At 49.5% G+C, this 22,069-nt stretch overlaps 1 protein-coding gene across 6 annotated transcripts in view; it reads right to left on the bottom strand.

Moving 5' to 3' along the window:
* LOC119459020 (beta-1,4-mannosyl-glycoprotein 4-beta-N-acetylglucosaminyltransferase) overlaps positions 1-22,069 on the bottom strand; it is a 59,735-nt gene that overhangs the window by 5,488 nt on the left and 32,178 nt on the right. Inside the window, exon 2 of one of the 6 annotated variants that reach the window (XM_049670981.1) lies at positions 18,394-19,365. The exons of 2 other annotated variants lie outside the window; for them this stretch is intronic. In XM_049670981.1, coding sequence (XP_049526938.1) covers positions 18,394-19,365 — 972 coding nt within the window. Of the gene's footprint in view, positions 1-17,550; positions 17,692-17,759; positions 19,662-22,069 lie in introns of those variants that run through there. 3 more of the 6 variants (XM_049670983.1, XM_049670982.1, XM_049670985.1) reach the window with 3 other exon arrangements.

Raw genomic sequence — 22,069 nt, 5'->3', positions numbered from 1 at the left:
GTTTCTATTTCACACGAAATCTCTGAACCAATATGCGACAGAAAATATGGCCGGAGCTGAAGGATCGGAAGGGGAAACATTGCCACCACCACTGTGGCAGGTCCATGTGTTCTGACTATGGCTGGCAAAGGAATTTATCCTTCGTCAGTCATATCCGGATATCCGAGAAAACGACGAAGAAAAACCAGATCAATGTAGTACGAAATGTCCAAAAAAAATTGCGGGGATTATGCAACAGTCGGAAAAGAAAATCTTGGTAGTTAAGGCATTATTCAGAAAAAACTTTTACTCACTCAGCATTTCAATAACCTTTCAGACAGCGGCAACAGTACGATACTGCTCCGGACTAACCCGTTAGTTGCGTTATTTTGTCGGTGAGGTGGCATCAGCTGACGCGCTATTTCCCTTTGCTAGTTGAAGTCTTATGTTTGACGTGAGGGAAGGGACTCCAAAAGAACCCCGCGAACAACTACTTACACTCACTATCTCTACCAAAGGAGGTTTCTTCGAAAGAATGAGAGAGCGAGAGATAACTTAATAGAAAGGCAGAGGGGTCCACCTGAGCTAACATGCTGTGGCCTGGTGTTCTGCACAGGGGAAAGGGAAAATGACTATAAAGAGCGAAGAAAGATGATGATGAGGACAGAGGGAAGGGATGCATAAATATACACTAACACAGTGGTTTTCTTAAAGTGTTGCGTCTAGTCCGGTCATCTTCAAGTAGTCCAGAGCAGCCCTTGTAGCTACTGACGCTACTGTTCGGCCACACAATGTGGACAAAATAACACTTTCGGACAATGTTTGCCTGTTAGCGCCGAAGCCAGGGTCTTCCGCTGTTATGCGTAGAGACGTTAGCCGCAATGCAGATAATGGAGCCCGTAGACGCTTGGGCTAGTCGGTACATACTCGAAACGGAAAACAACGCGAATTGGCTGTATGTGTTCGGAATGGTATATATGTGTTCCTTTCTGAATAAAGAATTCAGTCGTCAGTCAGCGCTGGTGTGTGTCCCCCTTCTTGTCTTCTTGTCGTGTTTTTTCGGGCTCTTTTTCCTTTCCAGATATTGGAGAGTCTCAGGCACTTGACAGCGTTCACAGTTCGGGTTGTCCGCATGGCCGATAAGATGTGCATAGCGTCGAGTGAAGGCAACGCCCTCCTGGACGGGATAGAGGGTGTGAAAATCCGCAACAAAGGCGCCAAGAAATTGGACAGCCCTTTCTTAGGTGCGTTCTTTGAAGAATGCTGGGCGCAAAGCCGGATTACACGTGTGCGCATTTTTATCGGTAGGTGTCAGGCGGTGGGTTTGAAATGTTTTGAAAAGAAGCACCTCCCGCAGCTGAGTCGAACGTCCTAACCACTAGACCCAGGAGCCAACCGAGATTTATAATGTCAAGCTTTGAAGCGAAAGATTTATTAAGGACGACGAGCCGAGTTTCGGCGTCGCCAGAAATTTGACCTTCATTTGACCGCCGTGGCGCCCTAGCCTTGGCAACGCATATCACGTGGCTCGCCGCGCCCACCTGCGCCACCGCCGCTGGCTTGGCGCATGCGCTCTCCGCAGCTGAGTTGCCGCCTGACAACGTGACTCGCCGCGCGCATGGCTACGCCCCTTACACACGCACACATTCAGCGCTTTTATCGGCTTATCTTGCCGTTGCGTCTCTCGGCGTCGTCGGTGACGGCGGCGAGATCTGGTGTATCTTGAGCACGGCGTTTCGCCTTGGCGCTTCCCTCGGCGTCGAGGCTGAGCGACGCCGGGTGACAAAACGCCAGAAAACGCAAGGAAAACCACAACGTTGGTTAAGCTAATCAAAGGTTAACCAAGTGAAACCAAGACGTAACCAGGCTAAACAAAGCTTTCGCCTTGCATAACTTGCTGTGCTAAGCAGGTCGAGCTAAGCCGTGCTGAGCTAAGTCATGCTGAGCTAAGCCGCAGCCATTTGCGTATTCTCCGCTTTAAATCGTGGTTCTTTTTTGTCAACCTTCTTTCGACTTGTACGTTTCCCCAAGTGCGCCACTGGTTCATCTGCGAAAATTATTTTCAGTGATAGCTACTAGGGGTTCTTTCGTTACATGAAAACAGTGTTACGTACAGTATATACTATGGCTAACTTCTGTAAAAATAAATACCAAACACTAAAATACACAGGTTTCGATCGGCAGAGCAGCAGGCTGCCGCAACACACAACTTTATTTTATGGCGATGTGTAAAGAAAACATAAAGTGGCAAATGCACAACACGCGTAACGAACCTCCACCTTCCTGTCTAAGGCTGGTTGCATGGGCTTTGACTTTCGACTCTGCAAGAACAGCCTCTATGCGAAACATTTTATATTCATCACCTTGCTGATATAGTACATCTCTAGTTCAGTAATATTAGCAACAAAGCGAGCTTTTACCGAGTGTGCTACAGGGTTAGGGTTTCAGACGTATTCATGAACTCCATAGTCTGCAAACCTCCGAAAGCATAAAGAGATCATATCACGCAGTCGCTGCTGCGACAGAGAGAAACGGCTTGACACGCGTATCTATTAGTTCTTCTTGCAGTGTTCTTTAAAGAATTTTGTGCCCCTTGCAACGTGTGCGTTTATTTTATGTGGCACTGCTCGTGAATTCGCCTGTATGTATATATATATATATATATATATATATATATATATATATATATATATAATCACATTCCAAATGATCTCGCAGCACCAGACCGTACGACCACGGTAAATGCATGCGCAACAGCGGGACAATTCCTGCACAGTCTCTGGGGTCGGATCACTGATGTTCCCATGCATCTGAGCAACAAAGATTTCGGTCTTTTATTGCTTATACACAGCAGCTGATTAGACCTCGAAAAGGTGAGGCTGACACATACGGCGCACTCTGTAAGTAAATTTTTCTTTTTAGTTACAGGCTGGGCCTGGTCATGTACACGTGGGCCCTGGCTAAGGTTAGTAATGAACGCCTGGGCCCGGGTCGGGCCCGGGTTGGGATCGGGCTTGAAACCACGGGCCCAGGCCCGGCCCGGGCTGCGCTTGGCCATGTACGCTTGGGCCTAGGGCGGGCACGGGTTGGAATCACGGGCTGGGCTCGGGCTTCATAAAGTGGGCCTGATCAGTGCTCTAGTTTCGCACCATTGACGCCGTTCGCAGGTGCAGACATTGTTAGTGCGCCAGAAGATACTTCCATTGGTTGAATCACACACGATGTCGCGTGGGCTTCCACCAATGAGAAAGGACAGTTTGGTCTCGGTGACGCAAACATCGATTCCTTTGAACACTACCAGATATTCTCGCCCTCTGTCCATCAGAAGCAGGGGTAATCAACCGATTGCGGTCACAGTATCCTGGAATGTCAAGGTGGAAGCCGGACCGTCAGTATAGCACTGCACGGGCCGATATTTTCAGCCCGGGCCCGGCCCGGGCCCGATTTTACGTCGGGCTACCCGCCCGAGCCAGACCAAAAGTTTTATGGCTAGACCCGGGCCTGGCCCGGGCCCGGAAATAATCTACGTTACTCGCCCGGCCCAGCCCGCCACCCCATTACCTTAGGCCCGAGCCCGGCCCGAGCCCCGCTCGAAACCGGCCCGAACCCGGCCCGAGACCGAAGAAGACCACCGAGTGGCATCAAAAAAATAAAATAAATAAGAGAATGAAATGAATTTATTCTTAAGGCATAAATACATGTCATGTGCAATTATGAACACCATTTCAGCGGTCTGAACGCAAATTACCAGCGCGCGAAGTAGTAGGAATGACCCTGCCGAGCTGTATCGCCAGCACTTTCCAACGGGGCGACTTTGATGCGGCCCAATCCACTTCTATCGCCCCGCCGCCCCAGTATTCTTCCACGTCGGGCGCCTCACTGCAAAGCATGCGCCGCCCCAGCCGCTTGTCCCACTCAACCGTATTCTAGTACACTCTAGCCGAAGCGCAGCCACGACCACTGATCTCCACGCCACGACAGGCCCTGAGCGCAACGCATGGATGGAGTAAATTGAGAAAGAAAGCTTCTCGTTCCTCCATGGTGCAACGTAATGCGCTGCTGCTAGGCGGCCGGTTGAGAACATGCGTGCAATCATAGATGGACGCAGCGTTATATTTCAGCCGCGTGACGAATTACCTTATCTTACCAGTAATCGTTTTACCACTTCGCCTTTGAAGAATCAGCAAGTCGCGAACGCGCTTACACCGAGCTGAAAGCATTCATTACATTGATTTAGGTAAGGAATACAATGGCCGAGGATCTCAGAAGATTTTTCTCCGGCGATGGACCTCTGGCAGCCTAGCCCTGGGCACCAACAGCCATAACCGTTGGACAAATAAAGTTTATTCCTATCCTATCCTACAATGCCATCCTTTGCTTTGAGGTGACGTTGGTCTTTCTGGACTTTTACATTCTGTTCAAACAGCGCAAAATACGACGGAAGAAGAAAAGGGAAGTACACAGCAGTAGCACTGATAGCTTCCAGCTGCGCCGGTGCAACAGGTTTTTCAGAGTCGAGACGCGCGAGGATAACTCCCTGCACGTTACATACACACCACCAGAAAGTCCGAGCCCGGCCCGGGCCCGCGTCAACATACCCGAGCCCTGCCTGGGTCAAAAAGCCCATGCCGTGCCCGAGCCCGGCCCGAGCCCGTGAAAAAACTGCCCCCACGGGCCGGGCCGGGCCCGGACTTTCGGGTAAGCCCGAGCCCGTGCAGTGCTCTAACCGTCAGACCCCCAAGCGTTCCGGCAAGCTCAACATCGGGAGCGGAAGCGCCTGGCAAGCCAGAACAGTCCTGCCTCGCCTGCCCTGGAGGCACTATCAAGATGGTATCATTGAGATGACTGACTCATCGACTTGAGTGGCAGAAGCAGAAGAACACCGCCTTAGACGCCACCACCTTGCTGTTGGAATCACCAAAGCAAAAGCGAAGCGCTGGAATCGGTATGTAAACGCAACAATCGCCACCAAATAACACCAACGTCGTCATATAGCAGTCGTTGTACACTCGTCGGCATTCCATCGTCATCATTTCAACATATTAGTTGCGCTGTCTTCATACAGTTTTCGTCACGAATTTGTTGTGATGCCGTCCTGGTCGGTCCGTGGTCGTCATTCCACTTTCATCACAGCATTTTGGTCACGCCATCTCCGTAATACAGTCGTCTTTATAGAGTCGTCGTCGTGCAGCTGTCGTTCCTCCATCATCGTCATAAATGCATCCTTCTTACATTGTCCTCATGCCGCTGTCGTCTGCCCCCCCCCCCCCCCCCCCCCCCCTCTGCCCCCAACGCCGATTGCTTTCAAGATATGGCCCGCGCGCAGCCGCGTAGTACGCAGTTGATGCTAGAGTACAACGCCGCTCGCTGTCCCTCCCTCCCCCTCCCCCCTTGCTCCCTCGCCGGTGCCTCGAGCTCAACCGAAGAAGGCGCGCTCCCTCCCTGCTTTTCTTTCGTGCGCGCGCGAGATTTAGACGCGGTTACGGTGGCTAGATGGGTAGGTGTGCCGACCGAGCATAGTTCACCACTTCTCCGCATCACGACACAAAATTGGCGCTGCGGACAGTAGAACGGTAAAGTCCCCCTTATATAAGAAAAGTACCGCCATCCTTTGACAAATGCCGCTTCGCTCTCTCCTGTGTTATCCTTTATCTCCTATTGGACAATGATAGCGCGCGCTTTTCACTTCTTTATATTTTCTTTTTTTCCGCCTCAGAGCCATGTTGAAAGTCCTCTGCGCAGCCGCAGTCGCCGGCGGCGGCGGCGGCGCGCGCCCGGCCTGAAAGCTTCAACGTGGACTTTCTAGGTGCGCCACCGTCGATTTGGCTTTCGCAAGCAAAAAGTAAAGAAAAAGCAAGCGCTTTAGGAGAGGAGGCGGCGGAGGAAAGAGTAGATGGCGGTACTTTTCTTATATAGGGATTTTATAGAACGGTTCAGCGGCGCGAAACGGCGGCTGCGCTGTGTAGACGAGCTGCGTGTCTGATAGTATCGCTTGCCTCTGATTGTATCTTTGAAGTGCGCGTTATAATACCGTTCGGAGCAGTGTAGGCCAAGCGAGAATGAGGAACTTGTTGTTGTCGTCTAGTCAGAAAAAACGAAATGCTGAAGTAAATTTTCTAGCTTGGCAATCGGTCACATTTATTGATATAAACGCGGCGCTCCAGCCCATTGCATTAAAGACGTAAATGCATTTTTTCCATGCATAAAACAATACTGCAATGGTTTTATACGGTATGTGGAACCGTGTTTACATGATATTTAGCGCGTTCTAATGTTTCAATTTCAAGAAATCCAGCTATTATTTTATTGCTGCGTCAGTTACGGTATCTAAATTGGTGCGAGAAGAATTGTGTTGGTAAGTGCATGTGGTTCACTGTTTCATTGTAATAAAATAGAGTAATACGTCTTGGGCTAAATTCGTGAATATATTTAAAATACAAGAAACGCTCTCATAACTTGAGTCAGCAAACGCACCAACATAAATAGCCTAGCGCCAGCAAGGCCGCAACGTTGGTCCACCACATCATAACATTATTCACAGCACACGCCTCCACTTCAGGTGATTCTTCTTCTGCCTGTTGCTTTCGCGCGCCATGTTATTGCCCTTGACAAGAAAGTAAACGCGTATAATTGAATAGAACTTCACAACATCGTTTGTGAGCTCTTTCTTGTGCCGCTTACAGCCGATCAAATTCGGGGGATTCAACTGCAGAAAGGATGCAAAGTCGGCGATACACTGTTCCTTCGTAACTCATTTAAACTGAAGCACAGCTTGAAGGCGTCTTCGAGCGGTGCTACCAGTTTTTTTTTTTTTTTTTAGTGCTTCAGAAGGGAGCAACAGCCCTGACCTACTCATTCTGTTGAATTTAGTAATGTCCCTGAGCAATCGGAGCACTTGGTTCTTTGCAGGAACTTCCTTGCTACATAGCCTGCTATATAGAATATCAGCCTAGAATCACTTTTCTTTTCCCTGTAGCAGCGCAGCGGGGCTCGATGTCGCAGGCGCTGAGCACCTCATGTGTGGCTTGAAAATTTCCAACGTCGAGGAGCTCATGGACGTACGCTTTTCGGTGTACCGCTTGCTCATTAACGTCGCCGATACAATCTAGCCACCGTACCGATACTGAGCAAGCTACTGAGCAGCTCGGGGTGAACATTTCCGCTGTCAGACAGTGGAACAATTCAGCTGTCTTTGTCACAAATTTAGAGCCCGACTTGCAGTTCGGAGCGAAGCAGTAGGTCTCCTTGGTGGTATTGGTGGAGCAACGCCGTCGCTAATCTCGCCGGTCATTTTTCCGACCTGGAACATTCCACATCGCTTAGGAACTTACAAACAGTGCAAGAGATGCGGAGCTCTTCACCTTTCAAACTGACACGAACAGACGACATACAACTATTCCAATACGGGCTTTATTTATTTTTATTTTTTTGCTCGCCGCCAGTCCGCCAGCCCCCTGTAGCAGACGACGCGCGCTGCGGAACCGTTCTACTGACCGCAGCGCCAATTTTGCGTCATGACGCGGAGAAGCGGTGAACTACGCTCCAGAGGCGCCGGTCGGCACACCTACCCATCTAGCCACCGTAACGCGGTCGTCAGCTTCCCTCGCACACTTTCACTCGCACATACAGCATACGGCGCGCGGTGACGGCGTTATCGCCCTCGCAATTTATACGGAACATATATGCGCCAAAACTAATTTCAGGGCCACAACGCGTCATAGATACCATCTTTAGATAGCAAATACGGATCACAAAGGCCATACTTTTGCTGGTGGAAACCGAAAATAGGTCCTAGGTGTCGCCCCCGGCACTTCGGGCGGCTAATGACATCGTCAAGCCACCAAGCCAAGCGGCATGAGAAGTCAAAATGGCCGCTCGGGCCGGCGCGGGGTGGCAGTTCGCAACGTATGACGCGGGAACGGTCCCTCTGTAGCGACGAAACAGCGAGGTTACCAATGCATTGGGTTCTATGGGAGCTGTGCCGGGACCGGCCGAAAACGACGTAACAGCCGGGAAAACGCAGCACCCGGCAAATTAACAGCGGGGTTCTACTGTACAATTGTGTACGTCACAAGCCCCACCTCCGCAATTGTACGAACGAGCGCACACTGAGCCGCGTACGAAGCTAGGCGGAGTGGAGCGCGGCTCTGTCCGGTTATACCCACCTGCTCCTTGTTGCTAGGCAACGCGAGGTGACGTCATAGCTCGGCGCAGTTTTTCGCGGACGACTAACGGAGTTACGGATAGCTTAAACAGCTTCGCTGCTAAAATATCATCCTAAAGAAGCAATGAAATCACATATGCATCGCATCGGGTCGTTCAGCAATTCTTGGGTACGTTGCGTGGTCGTTGGCTTGGGCTTTGACTTTGATTCAGTTTGCATATGAGAAAGCTTCACGTTCAACCATATTTCTTTAAAAAATGGGCTCTGATTTTTTTTGTTTTTTTTTTCTTACAGCTGCTGCGTGAGAGTTGCTGCAACGGGCACATAATATTTGCTCCGAATTTACTGCTATGTTCTCTGTTCAGCAGGGGCTAATTTTAGAACCGAGAGCAATGGACGCGTTCACGAACACGTTGCAAACCCATATAGTTTAATCTATATTTCGAGCAGCAGCTCGTTTAGCTCTGCTTTTGCAAACATAGATTGGGAATTATCTTGTTGAAATGGCAGCGAGCGCGTTGGAGAAATATTTCTGACGTCTGTAAAGCGCTGCTGTCAGAACTACAGCTGACGTGAAAAACCGCTTTATTGCTCATCGAAACAGTGCTGGCGTACGAATATTTTCTTAGAAAAAGTCCCACGTCAAATTCAGCGAAATCTTCATTTACGGTGTTCTTCATTTTCTTCCCATAAGTTCACGACGCGTTTGCTGACAAGCGGTCAAGGTTCATAACGGATAAACTTTTGCGTTCGCGTTTTCTCGGGACAAAAGTTAGCATAAGTCTGCCCTCAAATTCATGCGCTGGGCTTGTTATCTAAGACCACAGTCAGCATATCTCGCACTAATTATTTTCTAGAGGACTATCACTTAAGGCGAACGTGTCTCAGCGCGGTTAGGAACTAAACACGGGACAGAAACGCTGCACATTGTGAGCTGTTTCGTTGGCTCAGCAAGTGCGTACTCGTTAATATTGCAGTCCACTGTGAACAAGCATGTGGTCATGACCATACCCATTGCGGTGCCGACCGCAGTTTCGCCTCTTTTTTCTTCCTGTCCCCTGCTTTTCTCCCTTTCTTCATCGCCCCAATCCGTCATCATTCGCCTAAAATATCTGCTATAGCACGGCACGCGTGCTCTCGTCTCGGCGTGTGCACTTTCGCAAATAAAGAAGAAGGTGCGCCAACCTCGAGCAGGTAAATGCCATATGTTGAAGGCGACAACAACAACATCAGTGGTCATAGTCGCTGCTCGCTCAATTGCAGCCAGATGACGAACGAGTCAGACATCCGGATGCGGGTCTAATCTCCATCATTGTTTAGCTACACTTCAAGTGGTGCCGCAACCAACCTTGTCACATCGCCCTCGACTTCCGACCAAGCACGGCTTCGTCCGGAGGGCCCTCACCAAGGTCAAACGTACGATCGGCGCCCTGCTACGAGATGGCCCCACCATTGTGTGGGTGCCGCACCAACGCCTCCAAGTTGGCTTAGTGAACAGGCGTACTTCGTCGAGTTCGACCGCCAAATACAAGACACGCTCATGGATGCAGACCTATAGGCAGACATTATCACAGCGTTCCAGTACGAACGAAATGTCAGCTTTACCGGGACAAGTGTGCGCCTTGCCACGGAGCCGCGCCCGCCAGCCATTCCAGTATCTATCGATGCCACCGTGAATCCTTTTGCATCGCTTGCATCAACAATGCAAACCACCCCGCGGCGTCGTTGTCCCGCGTTGCGCTGTCATAGCTGCACATCCCGAGCTTTTCTGGGGACCGGCGCGAGTGCAAAATGTTTTGAGACCAGCACCAGACAAGCATTCACGGCAATCACTCGCTAGCAAAGATCGACAAACTTAAATATCTGTTCACGTACTTGAATTTATCAGCCAAGACGGCTTTTCCGTGAATCCGCATCACTGAGGAAAACTACGACGTCGCTATCAAGGTGTTCTCTGACCGTTTCGGCCGTCGCGACGAGCTCGTCGACGGCCACCTGAACCACTTGATCTCAATGCCACTTATTGGTAGCTCAGCCGACACCGACAAGCGGCGAAATCTCTATGACGAGGTAACATTCCCCAAAAACGTACACGAGGGCCTTGGCCTTTCCCCAGGCGATTGCGCAAGTGTTCTGCGATGCGTCTAATTATCGCGTGCCGTTCCGGTCACGCCCTGCTTACAGGCTACGACGGCGCGGAGCATGCGCGGCGACAACCACTCTCTCTCAGAACCAAGCCCCAAGTGTTTAATTTACCACACGCCTAATTGCTCGTGCTCAGAGGGCACCACTTGTCAGCATATATGTGGCGACAACTACATCTCTCCCCTCAAGTCACAAGTTCGAACGGTCGGGTGCAACGACACGACGGCCGCTACGGATGCACACAACGCTATCACCAGCATCACGTGAAGGAGCAGGTGCTCCTGTTGGAGGGGGTGGCTTAAGTGTGAGTTCGACTTCTACTGGGTGGTGAGGTTGAAGCAATGGGGTCCTCAATTACATTAGTACGAAGGAAACTAGATGTCTGCGATTTCGCTGCAGTACTATTCCATGCTCTGTTTCGACTACAAATGACCTTGGACGCTGAGCACTACTCAAAACTGTGTCGCGAACCAGATCTGGACGAATCCAGACCTCTTCGTTGGCTTGCACTGACGGTAGCTCTCAGGCCCAATGACGGTGGTTGAGGTCCTCAGCAGTCTTTTTGTTGTAAGGTTCATCTCTGACTGCTACCTCCTCCCTTACTGGCCAGTGTGGACGAAGCTGCTCGTCCGTCTTTGGGACTCAAGTTCTCAATCGCCTTCCCATGATAAATTTAGCAGGGCTAAAGCCACTCACCCCGGGTGTGTCCCCATAGCTGAGGAGGGCCATGTGAGGATCTTTCGCCTTACGGAGGAGGTCTTTCACAGTGCGAATCCCATTTTCCTCCTCCCCGTTAGACTGAGGATAATAGGGGCTACTGGTGATGTGGTCGATGCCGTAGGCGGCAGCAAGTGCGGCGAATTCGCGTGAAGAGAAGGGTGGACCATTGTCGGATCTTACCTGTTGTGGTATGCCGTGTCGCGTAAACAGGCTCTTCGGCACATCAGTGACAACTTGAGCTGTTGTGTTTTTTAGTGTCACCACTTCCGGGAACCGTGAATAATAGTCTACTGCCATTAAGAAGGTTTGACCGTTAAGGTGAAACATGTCCAGGCTCACATGTTTCCAGGGATGGCCAGGGAGGTTGGTAGGAAGGAGCGGTTCCGCTGGATTCACTCGCGTAAGGGCGCATGTTTCACAAATGGCGACAAGAGAGGGGATCTCAGCCGCTATGCCCGGCTACCATACAGATTCACGAGTGAAGGCCGTTGTGCGACTTGTGCCTTGATGCCCTTCGTGCAGAAGCATCAAGACTGCTGGCCTCAGGGGCGAGGCGATAATGAGGTGAGTACGCTGCGGCCCTTTATACGCAATGCCTCACAACTTCAAGTGTACCAGAGAGCTGGAAGAACGCCAACATTATACTTATCCATAAGAAGGGAGACGTTAAAGAATTGAAGAATTACAGACCCATTAGCTTGCTTTCAGTATTGTATAAAATATTCACCAAGATAATTTCCAATAGAATCAGGACAACACTTGACTTCAGTCAACCAAGAGAACAGGCTGGCTTCAGGAAGGGATATTCTACGATGGACCATATCCATGCCATCAATCAGGTAATCGAGAAATCTTCGGAGTACAATCAACCTCTCTATATGGCTTTCATAGATTATGAAAAGGCATTCGATTCAGTAGAAACACCAGCAGTCATAAAGGCATTGCGTAATCAAGGAGTAGAGGAGGCATACGTGAATATCTTAGCAAATATCTACAAGGATTCCACAGCTACCTTGGTTCTCCACAAGAAAAGTAGAAAGATACCTATCAAGAAAGGGGTCAGGCAAGGAGACACAATCTCTCCAATGCTATTTACTGCATGCTTAGAAGAAGTATTCAAGCTCTTAGACTGGGAAGGATTGGGAGTGAGGATCGACAGCGAATATCTCAGCAACCTTCGGTTTGCAGATGACATTGTCCTATTGAGCAACAATGGAGAGGAATTACAACAAATGATTGAAGACCTTCATCGGGAAAGTGCAAGAATTGGGTTGAAGATGAATATGCAGAAGACAAAGATAATGTTCAATAGCCTGGCAAGGGAACACGAATTCAGGATCGCCAGTCAGCCTCTAGAGTATGTAAAGGAATATGTTTATCTAGGTCAATTACTCACAGGGGACCCTAATCATGAGAAAGAAATTTACAGAAGAATAAAATTGGGTTGGAGTGCATACGGCAGGCATTGCCAAATCCTGACTGGGAGCTTACCACTGTCGTTGAAAAGAAACGTGTGCAATCATTGCATTCTACCGGTGCTAACATATGGGGCAGAAACTTGGAGGTTAACAAAGAAGCTCGAGAACAAGTTAAGGACCGCACAAAGAGCGATGGAACGAAAAATATTCGGAGTAACGTTAAGAGACAGGAAGAGAGCGGTGTGGATCAGAGAACAAACGGGGGCAGACGATATTCTAGTTGACATTAAGCGGAAGAAATGGAGCTGGGCAGGCCATGTAATGCGTAGGATGGATAACCGGTGGACCATTAGGGTTACAGAATGGATACCAAGAGAAGGGAAGCGCAGTCGAGGACGGCAGAAAGTCAGGTGGGATGATGAGGTTAGGAAATTCGCAGGCGCAAGTTGGAATACGCTAGCGCAAGACAGGGGTAATTGGAGATCGCAGGGAGAGGCCTTCGTCCTGCAGTGGACATAAATATAGGCTGATGATGATGATGATGATGACGCTTGAGAAGAAGGCCATCACAAAAGAAAAGTTCTTTCTTGACTGATGCATACTTTGGTACGTGAGGAGGCATCTTTGACTTGTTTGCCAGCCGTACAGGTAGAAAGAGATCAGTGCGCTGCACTGTCCGTCATAGCTTTGGGCTTTTCCGATATCCTGTATGTTCACAAGTAGCACATAAGGGCCCGAACCCACGAAAACTTCTTACGCTAGAAATTTTCGCAAGCAAGCATTTTAGCCAATCCGGATGCCAGACATCATTAGCCAAGGCGGCCAGCCAGTGGCAAAGCGAACTTACGAAAGAAAAACTTTGCGAAACTGGCCCCTGGAGCGGAAGCCACGACTTCTGTAGCAAAACATTCCACGGTGTCTAATGAATACACCTTCGGAGGGGTATAAGACAATGCATAAGCTGCAATCAACAATGCATCAGATGACACCAATGGGGATGCACATCAACTGGCACTGATATGGCATTGTCTTTAGCCTGCGTATTTGCACCCTCGGAGGACGCACATCAAGTTCCATCTTGCCAAACAATGACACGAGAGGAAGGTGGTCATTATTTGCAGTGAAGATGACAGCTTTGATGAACTCATCAAGCTTTCGGATGGCCCACGCCGTAGCCAAGGTCCCTTTTTCGTTTGGATGTACCTTTATTCTGTGGTAGTCATTGATTTTGAACTACGTTCACTACATGGTTGCGATTGCAACAGGGCGGCTTCAAGTCCAAAAGAGCTTGTATCAGCCAAGGCTGTTGTGGTATAAGGTGGGTGGTACTTGGCCAAGCAGCGGTCGGACGTCAGAAGTTCCTTGATTTTTGGGAATGCTGCTTCCTGTTCATGCTGCCTCGTCCAACTAGTATTCTTTTTTATGGATGCAGTGGCTTCCAAGACATGTGGTATAAAACTGGCAATATGATTCACCATCCCTAGTAGACATCTGACAGCTGCAAGATCTGTGGGAGGTGCCATTGAATGGACTACTTCAATCTTGCCTGGGTCTGGCTTGATGCCTTGTGCTGAGACAATGACGCCTAGCAATAATATTTCGGAGACCTCAAAGCAACACTTCTCGTGGTTTAAAGTGATACATGCAGTTGCAAGACGAGTCAACACTTGCTCAAGCCTTCCATCATATTCCTGCTTGGTACGCCCAAACACAAGAACATCATCAATAATATTAAAGGCACCAACCTGACCTTCGAGAATCCGCCCCATTTCTTTTGGAAAATACTCCGGGGCAGACGTGATACCGAAGGGCAGTCGGCAGAGACAATAGTGACCGAAGACATGATGACAGTTGTCAGTTCTTGAGAGTCCGCCGACAGCTTGAGTTGGTCAAAGCCTACAGTCGCATCCAGCTTCGAAAAAACGGCTGCATCGCCGAGCATACCAAGAACTTGTTCGACGGGAGGCAGAATGTGATGCTCTGTGAGAACCACCTGCTTCAGTCGAGTGAGGTCAACACAGATATTATAATTTCCATTCTTCTTAGGTACCGCTACCAGACCGGCACACCACGGAGTTGGCTTATAAATTCGACGAATAACGCCGTCTCCTTCAAGTTTCTCCAGTTCTTGCCGAACGATTTCACGAAGCGGGATAGGCATCCGTCGACGGCCATTTAGTGCGAATGGCACAGCGTCTTGCTTTAGGTTAATTGTCATATCACGCACTGTAATGTTTCATGCTGCCTCCCCCCCTCCTTATGTAATGCCCCATCGGGGTCTTTAAGGGAAAATAAATGATGATGATGAATTCTGTACTCATCCTCGAATGTGCCGATGCCATGGCATGAAGGGTTCGGCCTGAAGCGTTGGCTCAGGAGTGTTCACGACCACAAGGCATTTGACGACATCAAGAGCCTGGATAGCCGATAGACACAGTAATGGTAAAGAAAAGGATTCAATGACGTAAAGACGCTGAGAGCTTGTCTTCCCTCACCAAAATATACGTGTCAGATACGAGCCCCTTAGACGGAGAGGTTGCCCTCGGGGTACTCTCAAGACTGCATTAACGTTATCGAGCTGAGCCAGTACTCCAGGCAGGTCACTTGGGACTGCAGAAACCTCAGCTTCTGAGTCTACTTTGAATTTATATGTGTAGTTGTCGACTGTGACATCTACGAACTTGGCTCTGGCATGCGACTCCATAGCGTGCAGCTGTATGGCACTGAGTTTAATGCGCATCGACTTTCTGGAGCCACCGAAGTTCAGCAAAATGACCTTTCTTGCCGCAAAAATGGCAGACTGAATTCCGTGCTGGGCACTCTCAGCGTGCGTGAAACGCGCGACCGCTGAAGGCAGAAACCGCAGCTTCGCCGTGGCCGCTTTCTGACTTCACGTGCATTGCGTATGGCATCCACACGCTGCCATGAAGGGAACATTCGAATGTTTGTGGCATCGATGTAGACTACCGCTTGCGACGTAGCCTGCGCGAGTGAGCCTTTCTTATCAGCGTCCTCTGACTGACGAAATTGCGTCCAAGCTTCTTTGAGAGTGAGCTTCGGGAAGCGCCACAGCTGGTCTGAGAGACGCGTATCTCACAAGCGGACAACAAACCTGTCGTGAACCAAGCCACGGCCGTGACCAAGCGTTCTTCCACCGCCGATGACGGGTAGTTGCATCTTTTTTTTTTTAATTTGCAGATTCAGCGTAAAACGTGTCGACGTTCTCGCCATGTTGTTCAACGCGCTGATGAAAGCGGCACGACTCGTATAGTTCATTAGCAAGATGCAGAAAGTGCTAGGTGAAGCGTTTGACAGCAGAGTCGGAGGACGCTAATGAGTCGAGTGAAATATTGTCCGGGAGTAGACGAGCACACGGGCCCATGTAGTAAGGTAGCGTACGTACTTCGATGTCTTGCAAAGCTTTCTGTAATCCGGAGGCAGCGACCTAATCTTCGAAGCGAGACTTCCACCAGGACCAACTTGCGCGGTTCGAGAACACGAGCTCGTCCAGTGGCTGAAGAGCGAGGCCTACCTGATTGGGCGCTTTCTTCGAAGGGCAGCCTGTCGTTGACGGACGTTCAGAGACCGAAGTCTTTCAAACGGATACCGCCTCTGACACCAGATCTCGTGGCGTTCCTGTCCGGCGTGCTGACAGGCCATGACGGAGTAGAGCATGCGAGACGACAACCACTTCCTCTCAGAACCCAACTCCCAAGTGTTTTATATACCACACGCCACATTGCTCGTGCTCCGACGCCCGAGGGGACCACCTATCGCCTGATATGAGGCGACCACTACAATAATGAAAACCTTACTATCTGACCTCGATATCATGTACCGTCAGTGGCTGAAGGAGGCTTATTCATCAAACCACGCGGGCACAGCGGCGGTTCCAGCAGACAAGGCTCAGCAAGTTAAAAATCGCATGACCTTCCTCCGAATTCAAGTCGAAGCAAAGAAGGAAGGCGGTCTCGACCAAGCCAGCTTATCTGCAAGCCTGTGGCATCATGAACGTGAATCTGCAGCGGAGGCTCACTCAGCTAAGGCGTTGCGCTGCTAAGCACGAGATCGCGGGACCGAATCTCGGCCGCGGCGGCCGCATTTCGATGGAAGCAAAATGCAAGAACGCCCGTGTGCCTGCGTTGTAGTTCACGTTAAAGAACCCCAGCTGGTCAAAATTAATCCGGAGCGCTTCACTACGGCGTGCCTCATAATCAGAACTGGTTTGGCGTGTAAAACCCCTGAAGGAAGAAGAACGTGAGTCGCGACTTCTACGAGCGCCTTTCGGTATGTTTCAATCACCGTACACTGCAGGATGGGAGCCCTGTAGCGGCGCAACTATCGCCTCCAGAACAGGTGAAGGAGATGACGGCTGATGAGCATGTAGCGCGAGATAAGAACGTGCTAGCGCCCCCCCCCCCCCCCCCTCCCGAGCGGTCGCACGCTCTTGTCCCTCTACAGGACCATTGGCCCCATGCCGGGCCAGCTACAATGAGCCATGGTCGCAGCGGCTTCCTCTCGCTGTACACGCGTCCGTCTGCCGTGCAACGCGACAAGCTACACATTTCAAGAATGTTCCGTGTCGCTCACTCCAGAAAGAAACGAGGGAGTTTTCAGGAGCGCGGGCGATGCTTCCGCTGCACCAAGAGCAACCACGTAGCCAGTGAATGCCGAACCGCCTAAGTTTTGCAATGCGCCCACCGTGCTGGACAGCTCTTGATATCGCTACGACTTCTCTCCTATTCAAAACCAATCAAAGCTCATAGCAGAGCTGCCAGACTCCGAAGCTAATTTTCCCCTAAATCGTGTAGCAAAAATTACCTTGATTTCCCTAAATTTAGACGAATAAACTATGTATGTGCTATGCAAATACATTGCAAATTTTACTTTTAAGACTTATTTACGTATTCGTTTGAAATGATTTATTGAAGTCACTGTTCTTAAGCTGAAATGATGTCGCAGTGCAAGTTGCAATGCTAGCAACAGAATTTATTCGCACACAGCATCAAGAATGTCAAACGTAGGAGAAAAGTTGTCCTATCAAGGCATTTTGGTTACTATCAGACACGCGGTAATAATTGTAATATATTATTATTTTTTGAGCATGCTCGCCGAAATTAACGGAAGGCAGAAAAAGTGCTACGTTGTAATAGTAGCAGGAGTAAGACAACACATTATCCAAAAATAGACAAGTTGCATGTGCGCGATGACGTGAACGTGGACCTTCTCTCCTCCGGCCAAAAAAGCACAAGGAGCACGTGAGTTCTGTATAAGAAAACAGGTATAAGTTGCTGTCATTCACCGGCCTCAACAGCTCCGCTCATTCGCATCGGATAACTTGTAATACATTTCTTAAATGATGACTTCGTTTGTGCACTCATCACGCCTACAGTTCCTTTGGCGAGATTCACATAAATACTGCATCAAATGTATGCAGAAATTGACAGCACAGCTAGGTATTAACTGCAATAGTTCAGTAAGAGTGATTTGTTAACTGCCACAGGGCATCCACGCCTTGTTTACTTGACAATATGCGTTCACTGAACTGCTCTACGATTAAAATTAGGTTATACTTAGCACGCCAATGCGAAGGTAATTTGCGGGGACTAAAATCAAAGCATGCCGTCACCACTGTAGTTTATTGTTACTAATTATAATAATGAATTTTATTAAAATTTGCAGGTACAATTCACACCTACCATATAGGCCATCCATCATTTTAAATTGCCTCTGCAGGTGCAGGCGTCCCATAGTTCTCACTCCAATAAATATGAACTATACGCCTCGTATTAGCATTATTTAGCGCCAACTGTGCCGCATTACAGTGGAAAAGTTGAAAATGCGCACCCCTACCATGATTTTCCTGTTCAGAGTGCAATGCATCGCCTTCTAATTTGCTATGCGATCACATCAATGCTATCAAGATCTCATCTGATAAAAACTTTACGGAGAAATTGGTCCTCTCACCTGTATGCCCTCAGCGTCAAAGCACCACGAACAGTGCCAACCGGAGTATCGTGGCCATGTACCCTCTATGATCCACTTTTCACTGAACGTCCCTGTGTTCGACATGTTATTGCGCGTGAAGGTTCTCATCGAACGGAGACGCAGCGAATCGTTTCCATAGACTTCCCGCATGAAAGCTACAGTGCACACACCACTCACATCGACCGGCATGCTGTTCTCCCAGAAGAAGCCGTACATAAGCCATCGCAGGCGCAATAACATCGGTTCTCCGTATCCATCATGATGCTTCAGGAAGAGCACCACGTCTCGGCTAGGTATCTCGTCGGCATCTGACATGATGAAAAGGTCGTCATCTCGGATGTTCTTGAGCCGACGGTGACCTTCGTACCAGACTGATGTGCGGAAGTAGTTTTCGGGACCCCACGGATCGCCGCCGTCGTAGTTGTAGAAGTCCACAGATATCGGGACAATCTTGTGCGCATGCGCACGAAGAAATCCGGCACTCAGGTTTGAGCGGAGGTACAGTGGTTTTTCTGAGCCGGAGTAAGTGTAGGTGGATTCGACAACGAGATAATAGTCAACAGCATCGCCCAGCTCTTTTACTCGTATTTCCAGAAGGTCAAGCTCGTGGTTGAATACCAGTCCATTGATTATTGTGCGTGGCCTCGAACGGCGTCGAATAAGACCCTTGGAATACCAGATTTTGAACGCTTCGGTAAACCAAACGGCGTCAGGAATGGAGCAGTCTAGCCCATTCCAGCCCTGCTTGCAGAAGCATGTCAAGTTCTTTCGTCCGGAGATACTACCTTCTGCAAAGCACTCGACTACTCCTTCATTCGCATGATGATCGGCTACATTCGTTCTTGCAACAGAAAGGTTTGATGATAATGCATGCGCGTTGTTGACAGCTTTTTTGCGAAAAGTCTGTTGCCTGGTTCCACTGACGATGCTGGGCAAACCTAATTTAACCGCCTGTTGGTCCTCCGTCTTGCTTGTGAGGTGCAGATGGGGAACGCAGAACAATACTGTAGCAGGAACGAGACTGACGAAGGACAACGTGGCGATAATTCTTCTGAACTTCTGATGCATGACAATAATAACAGGCAAAGCACAAGATGTCGCAGTCCTTCAATTTTTCACTGGACGTCCACATACACCGGAAGATAAGCACGAATAACTACCAACCTTTCCCCGAAGCAATTAGCTCGAAGATGCCGTTTGTGTATCAAAAGAAAATACTCAAGGAAAGAACTGAAGGCCTTGTGATGATGTACGTTTTTCTCTTTCGGTGCTCCCACAAAGAAGATAGAGTCTGGCGGAGAAGTTGCCCCATCACAAGCTCCCACAGCTGCTGCAATGCTCACATGGTGAACTTCAAGCATTATTCGTCTTGTCCTTTTTTTTACATCTTTTCTGCTCGTTCTTTTTTATGAGTTTGATTGGGAAACACGCTAGTATCGTGTATTGTGGAAACTAGAAGGTGACGCGCAGCCACTTCTACCGTTATTTCTATATTTATTTCGCCTACCGCTAGTCGGCGCAGGACATGCCGTGGAGCTATTTCTGCAGGAGTGCGCCGTGGGCATTGTATGCATTTGCGTGCTCCTGAGACTTGACACTCCTGACATTTGCGCGGCGTTTAAACGAAGCGACGCGCGGGCGCCTTGCTCGACATTTGTGTGCGTGGTTTCAAAATAAGAGAATTTGGTTACCGCCAAATAACTGGTTCTGGACAAACTGCGAACGCAACGCGTTACACATGCTGTATCATCAGAAAAGTATTTTTGCGAGCGTGAAAGAAACCCGCGAATACACGCAAAGTGCCTCTGAGTAGCCAGTCGCGCGGTAATCTTGCGTGTATTCGCGGGCTCCTTTCACGGCCGGAAAAACAATTATGTAGCAGGTATGGAGCAACAGAAAGCTGTATCGGGAGTTTTTCATGTTGCTGTACAATTTTCTCAATGAAACTTTTCACCTAATTCTAATATTTGAGAGGTTAAATAATGAATTAAGCGTAAATATGTAATTAGGCGGAATGCAAAAATTAATAAGAGTATCTCCAAGCCACGGCAAGCAGAATTACCTTGGTTCTGTCCAACTACCTGGCATTTGTATATTTTCAAATTTTGGTGCATGATTGTCGGGGCGTGGTGAGGTCATATTTGTCTAGCAGAAATTCTGAGACTAGCATCAATATTAAGATATGTGTCCCCAAAACGTGCTAAAATATCCATTGACATTGTAGTTATACTCTCAGAGGGATGCTCTTCTGAAGTTATTAACAGGAACGCCAATTTATTTCTTATCATATGTTGGAGACACAAATGTTAAAAATGATGCTGGTCTTGGGATTTCCTGTAAGCAGGCGTGAAGTCGCAGGGGCTCAATTTTACACTCTTAAGACTTAACGTAAAATGACCACTCAAAAATTAATCAGTGAATCTTTTCCGCTATAGGCTACCTAATTAAACGCCTGCTCTAAAGCACCCAACTGTATGCCACTAGCTCCTACAGAAATGTGTACGATCAAGCGCTCAGTGTGCGTCGCACGCACAAATCAGCCGACGCTCAATGCGTAACTCATAGCACGTCCAAGAAGACAAGAAGACCTGTAGCGACATTCTCGTCGTCACAAGCAAACTATCATGACTGAGCTACAGGGCGAAGTGACTACGCTGCAGCAAATTTTAACAAGCATTAAGTAAAACAACAAGCTTTCGCATTCCGACTTACTTGATTATTCTGACAGTGGTTATCCATGCCTGCCTGCGTTCCTTTTCATACCATTTACCCGGGACACTGCACAACTTGACAGGCGGCTGCACAACCCAGGTGCTTTTGTCCCTGTCGCTGCAGTTCAACACGCACTATACTACCCGGAACTTTTCCTACTCGAACGCCGAATGTCGCTCTAGCAGCCTTTCCACCCTCCAGCCAGCCTCGGAACTACCGGATTTCCATGGATTTCAGAATGACCCCCTTCTGTGGGTGCAAGCAGCCAACGCGCTCGGCGCACATCATGCCTGGCCCGACAACACGACATGGCTGGTTGTAGCGGGGCGACTTCGAGGTGCCGCCAAGGCATGGGAAAACTACGAAGGCATCAAACAGCGGTCCTGGCTTGAATGGAGTGCTGCTCTAATAGCTGCTTTCGGCCAGCTACCTTCTGCCTGCGGTGAGTCCAACCAGCGAAGTTCTGCGCACGGCGCTCCGGCGAGCCACTGCTTCGATGCGGCAGCTGTCCCCAGCAACGCGTCGACAGAGCGGTCCGCAGGCTGCCTCGCCGCAGACGCTGGCTCACCGGGGGTCGCTGTCTGCTTCACGCCAGACGATGAGAAGCGTATGGTGACCGCCGCTTCCGCTAGTATCCCTCTTCCGATCAAACCACCTAGTAAACGCCCGCTCCCTTATGCCTGCGCTGCCCCTACATTCCCGAGCATCAGCTGCGGCTCGTCATCATCGAAGATCGCGGCTGAGAACCAACGATTCAGCAACAGAGGCAGCGAGTCGAGCCCTCAGCCGCCACCGCATCAGTCACAGGCCTCAGGTTCGAACTCCATGTCGGCGTCCTCCGCCATCGATAGCGAACCCGGCAGCAAGGCCTCCAAGACAGTGCATGAAGCTGCATCAGCAGCAGCGTCGGCAACAGAGGCGTGCGGCGACGACGCAGGCGATG

This window comes from Dermacentor silvarum, chromosome 7 (assembly GCF_013339745.2).
Source record: "Dermacentor silvarum isolate Dsil-2018 chromosome 7, BIME_Dsil_1.4, whole genome shotgun sequence".
In the NCBI taxonomy this organism is placed as follows: domain Eukaryota; kingdom Metazoa; phylum Arthropoda; class Arachnida; order Ixodida; family Ixodidae; genus Dermacentor; species Dermacentor silvarum.
This window is presented reverse-complemented; position numbering and strand designations above follow the sequence as displayed.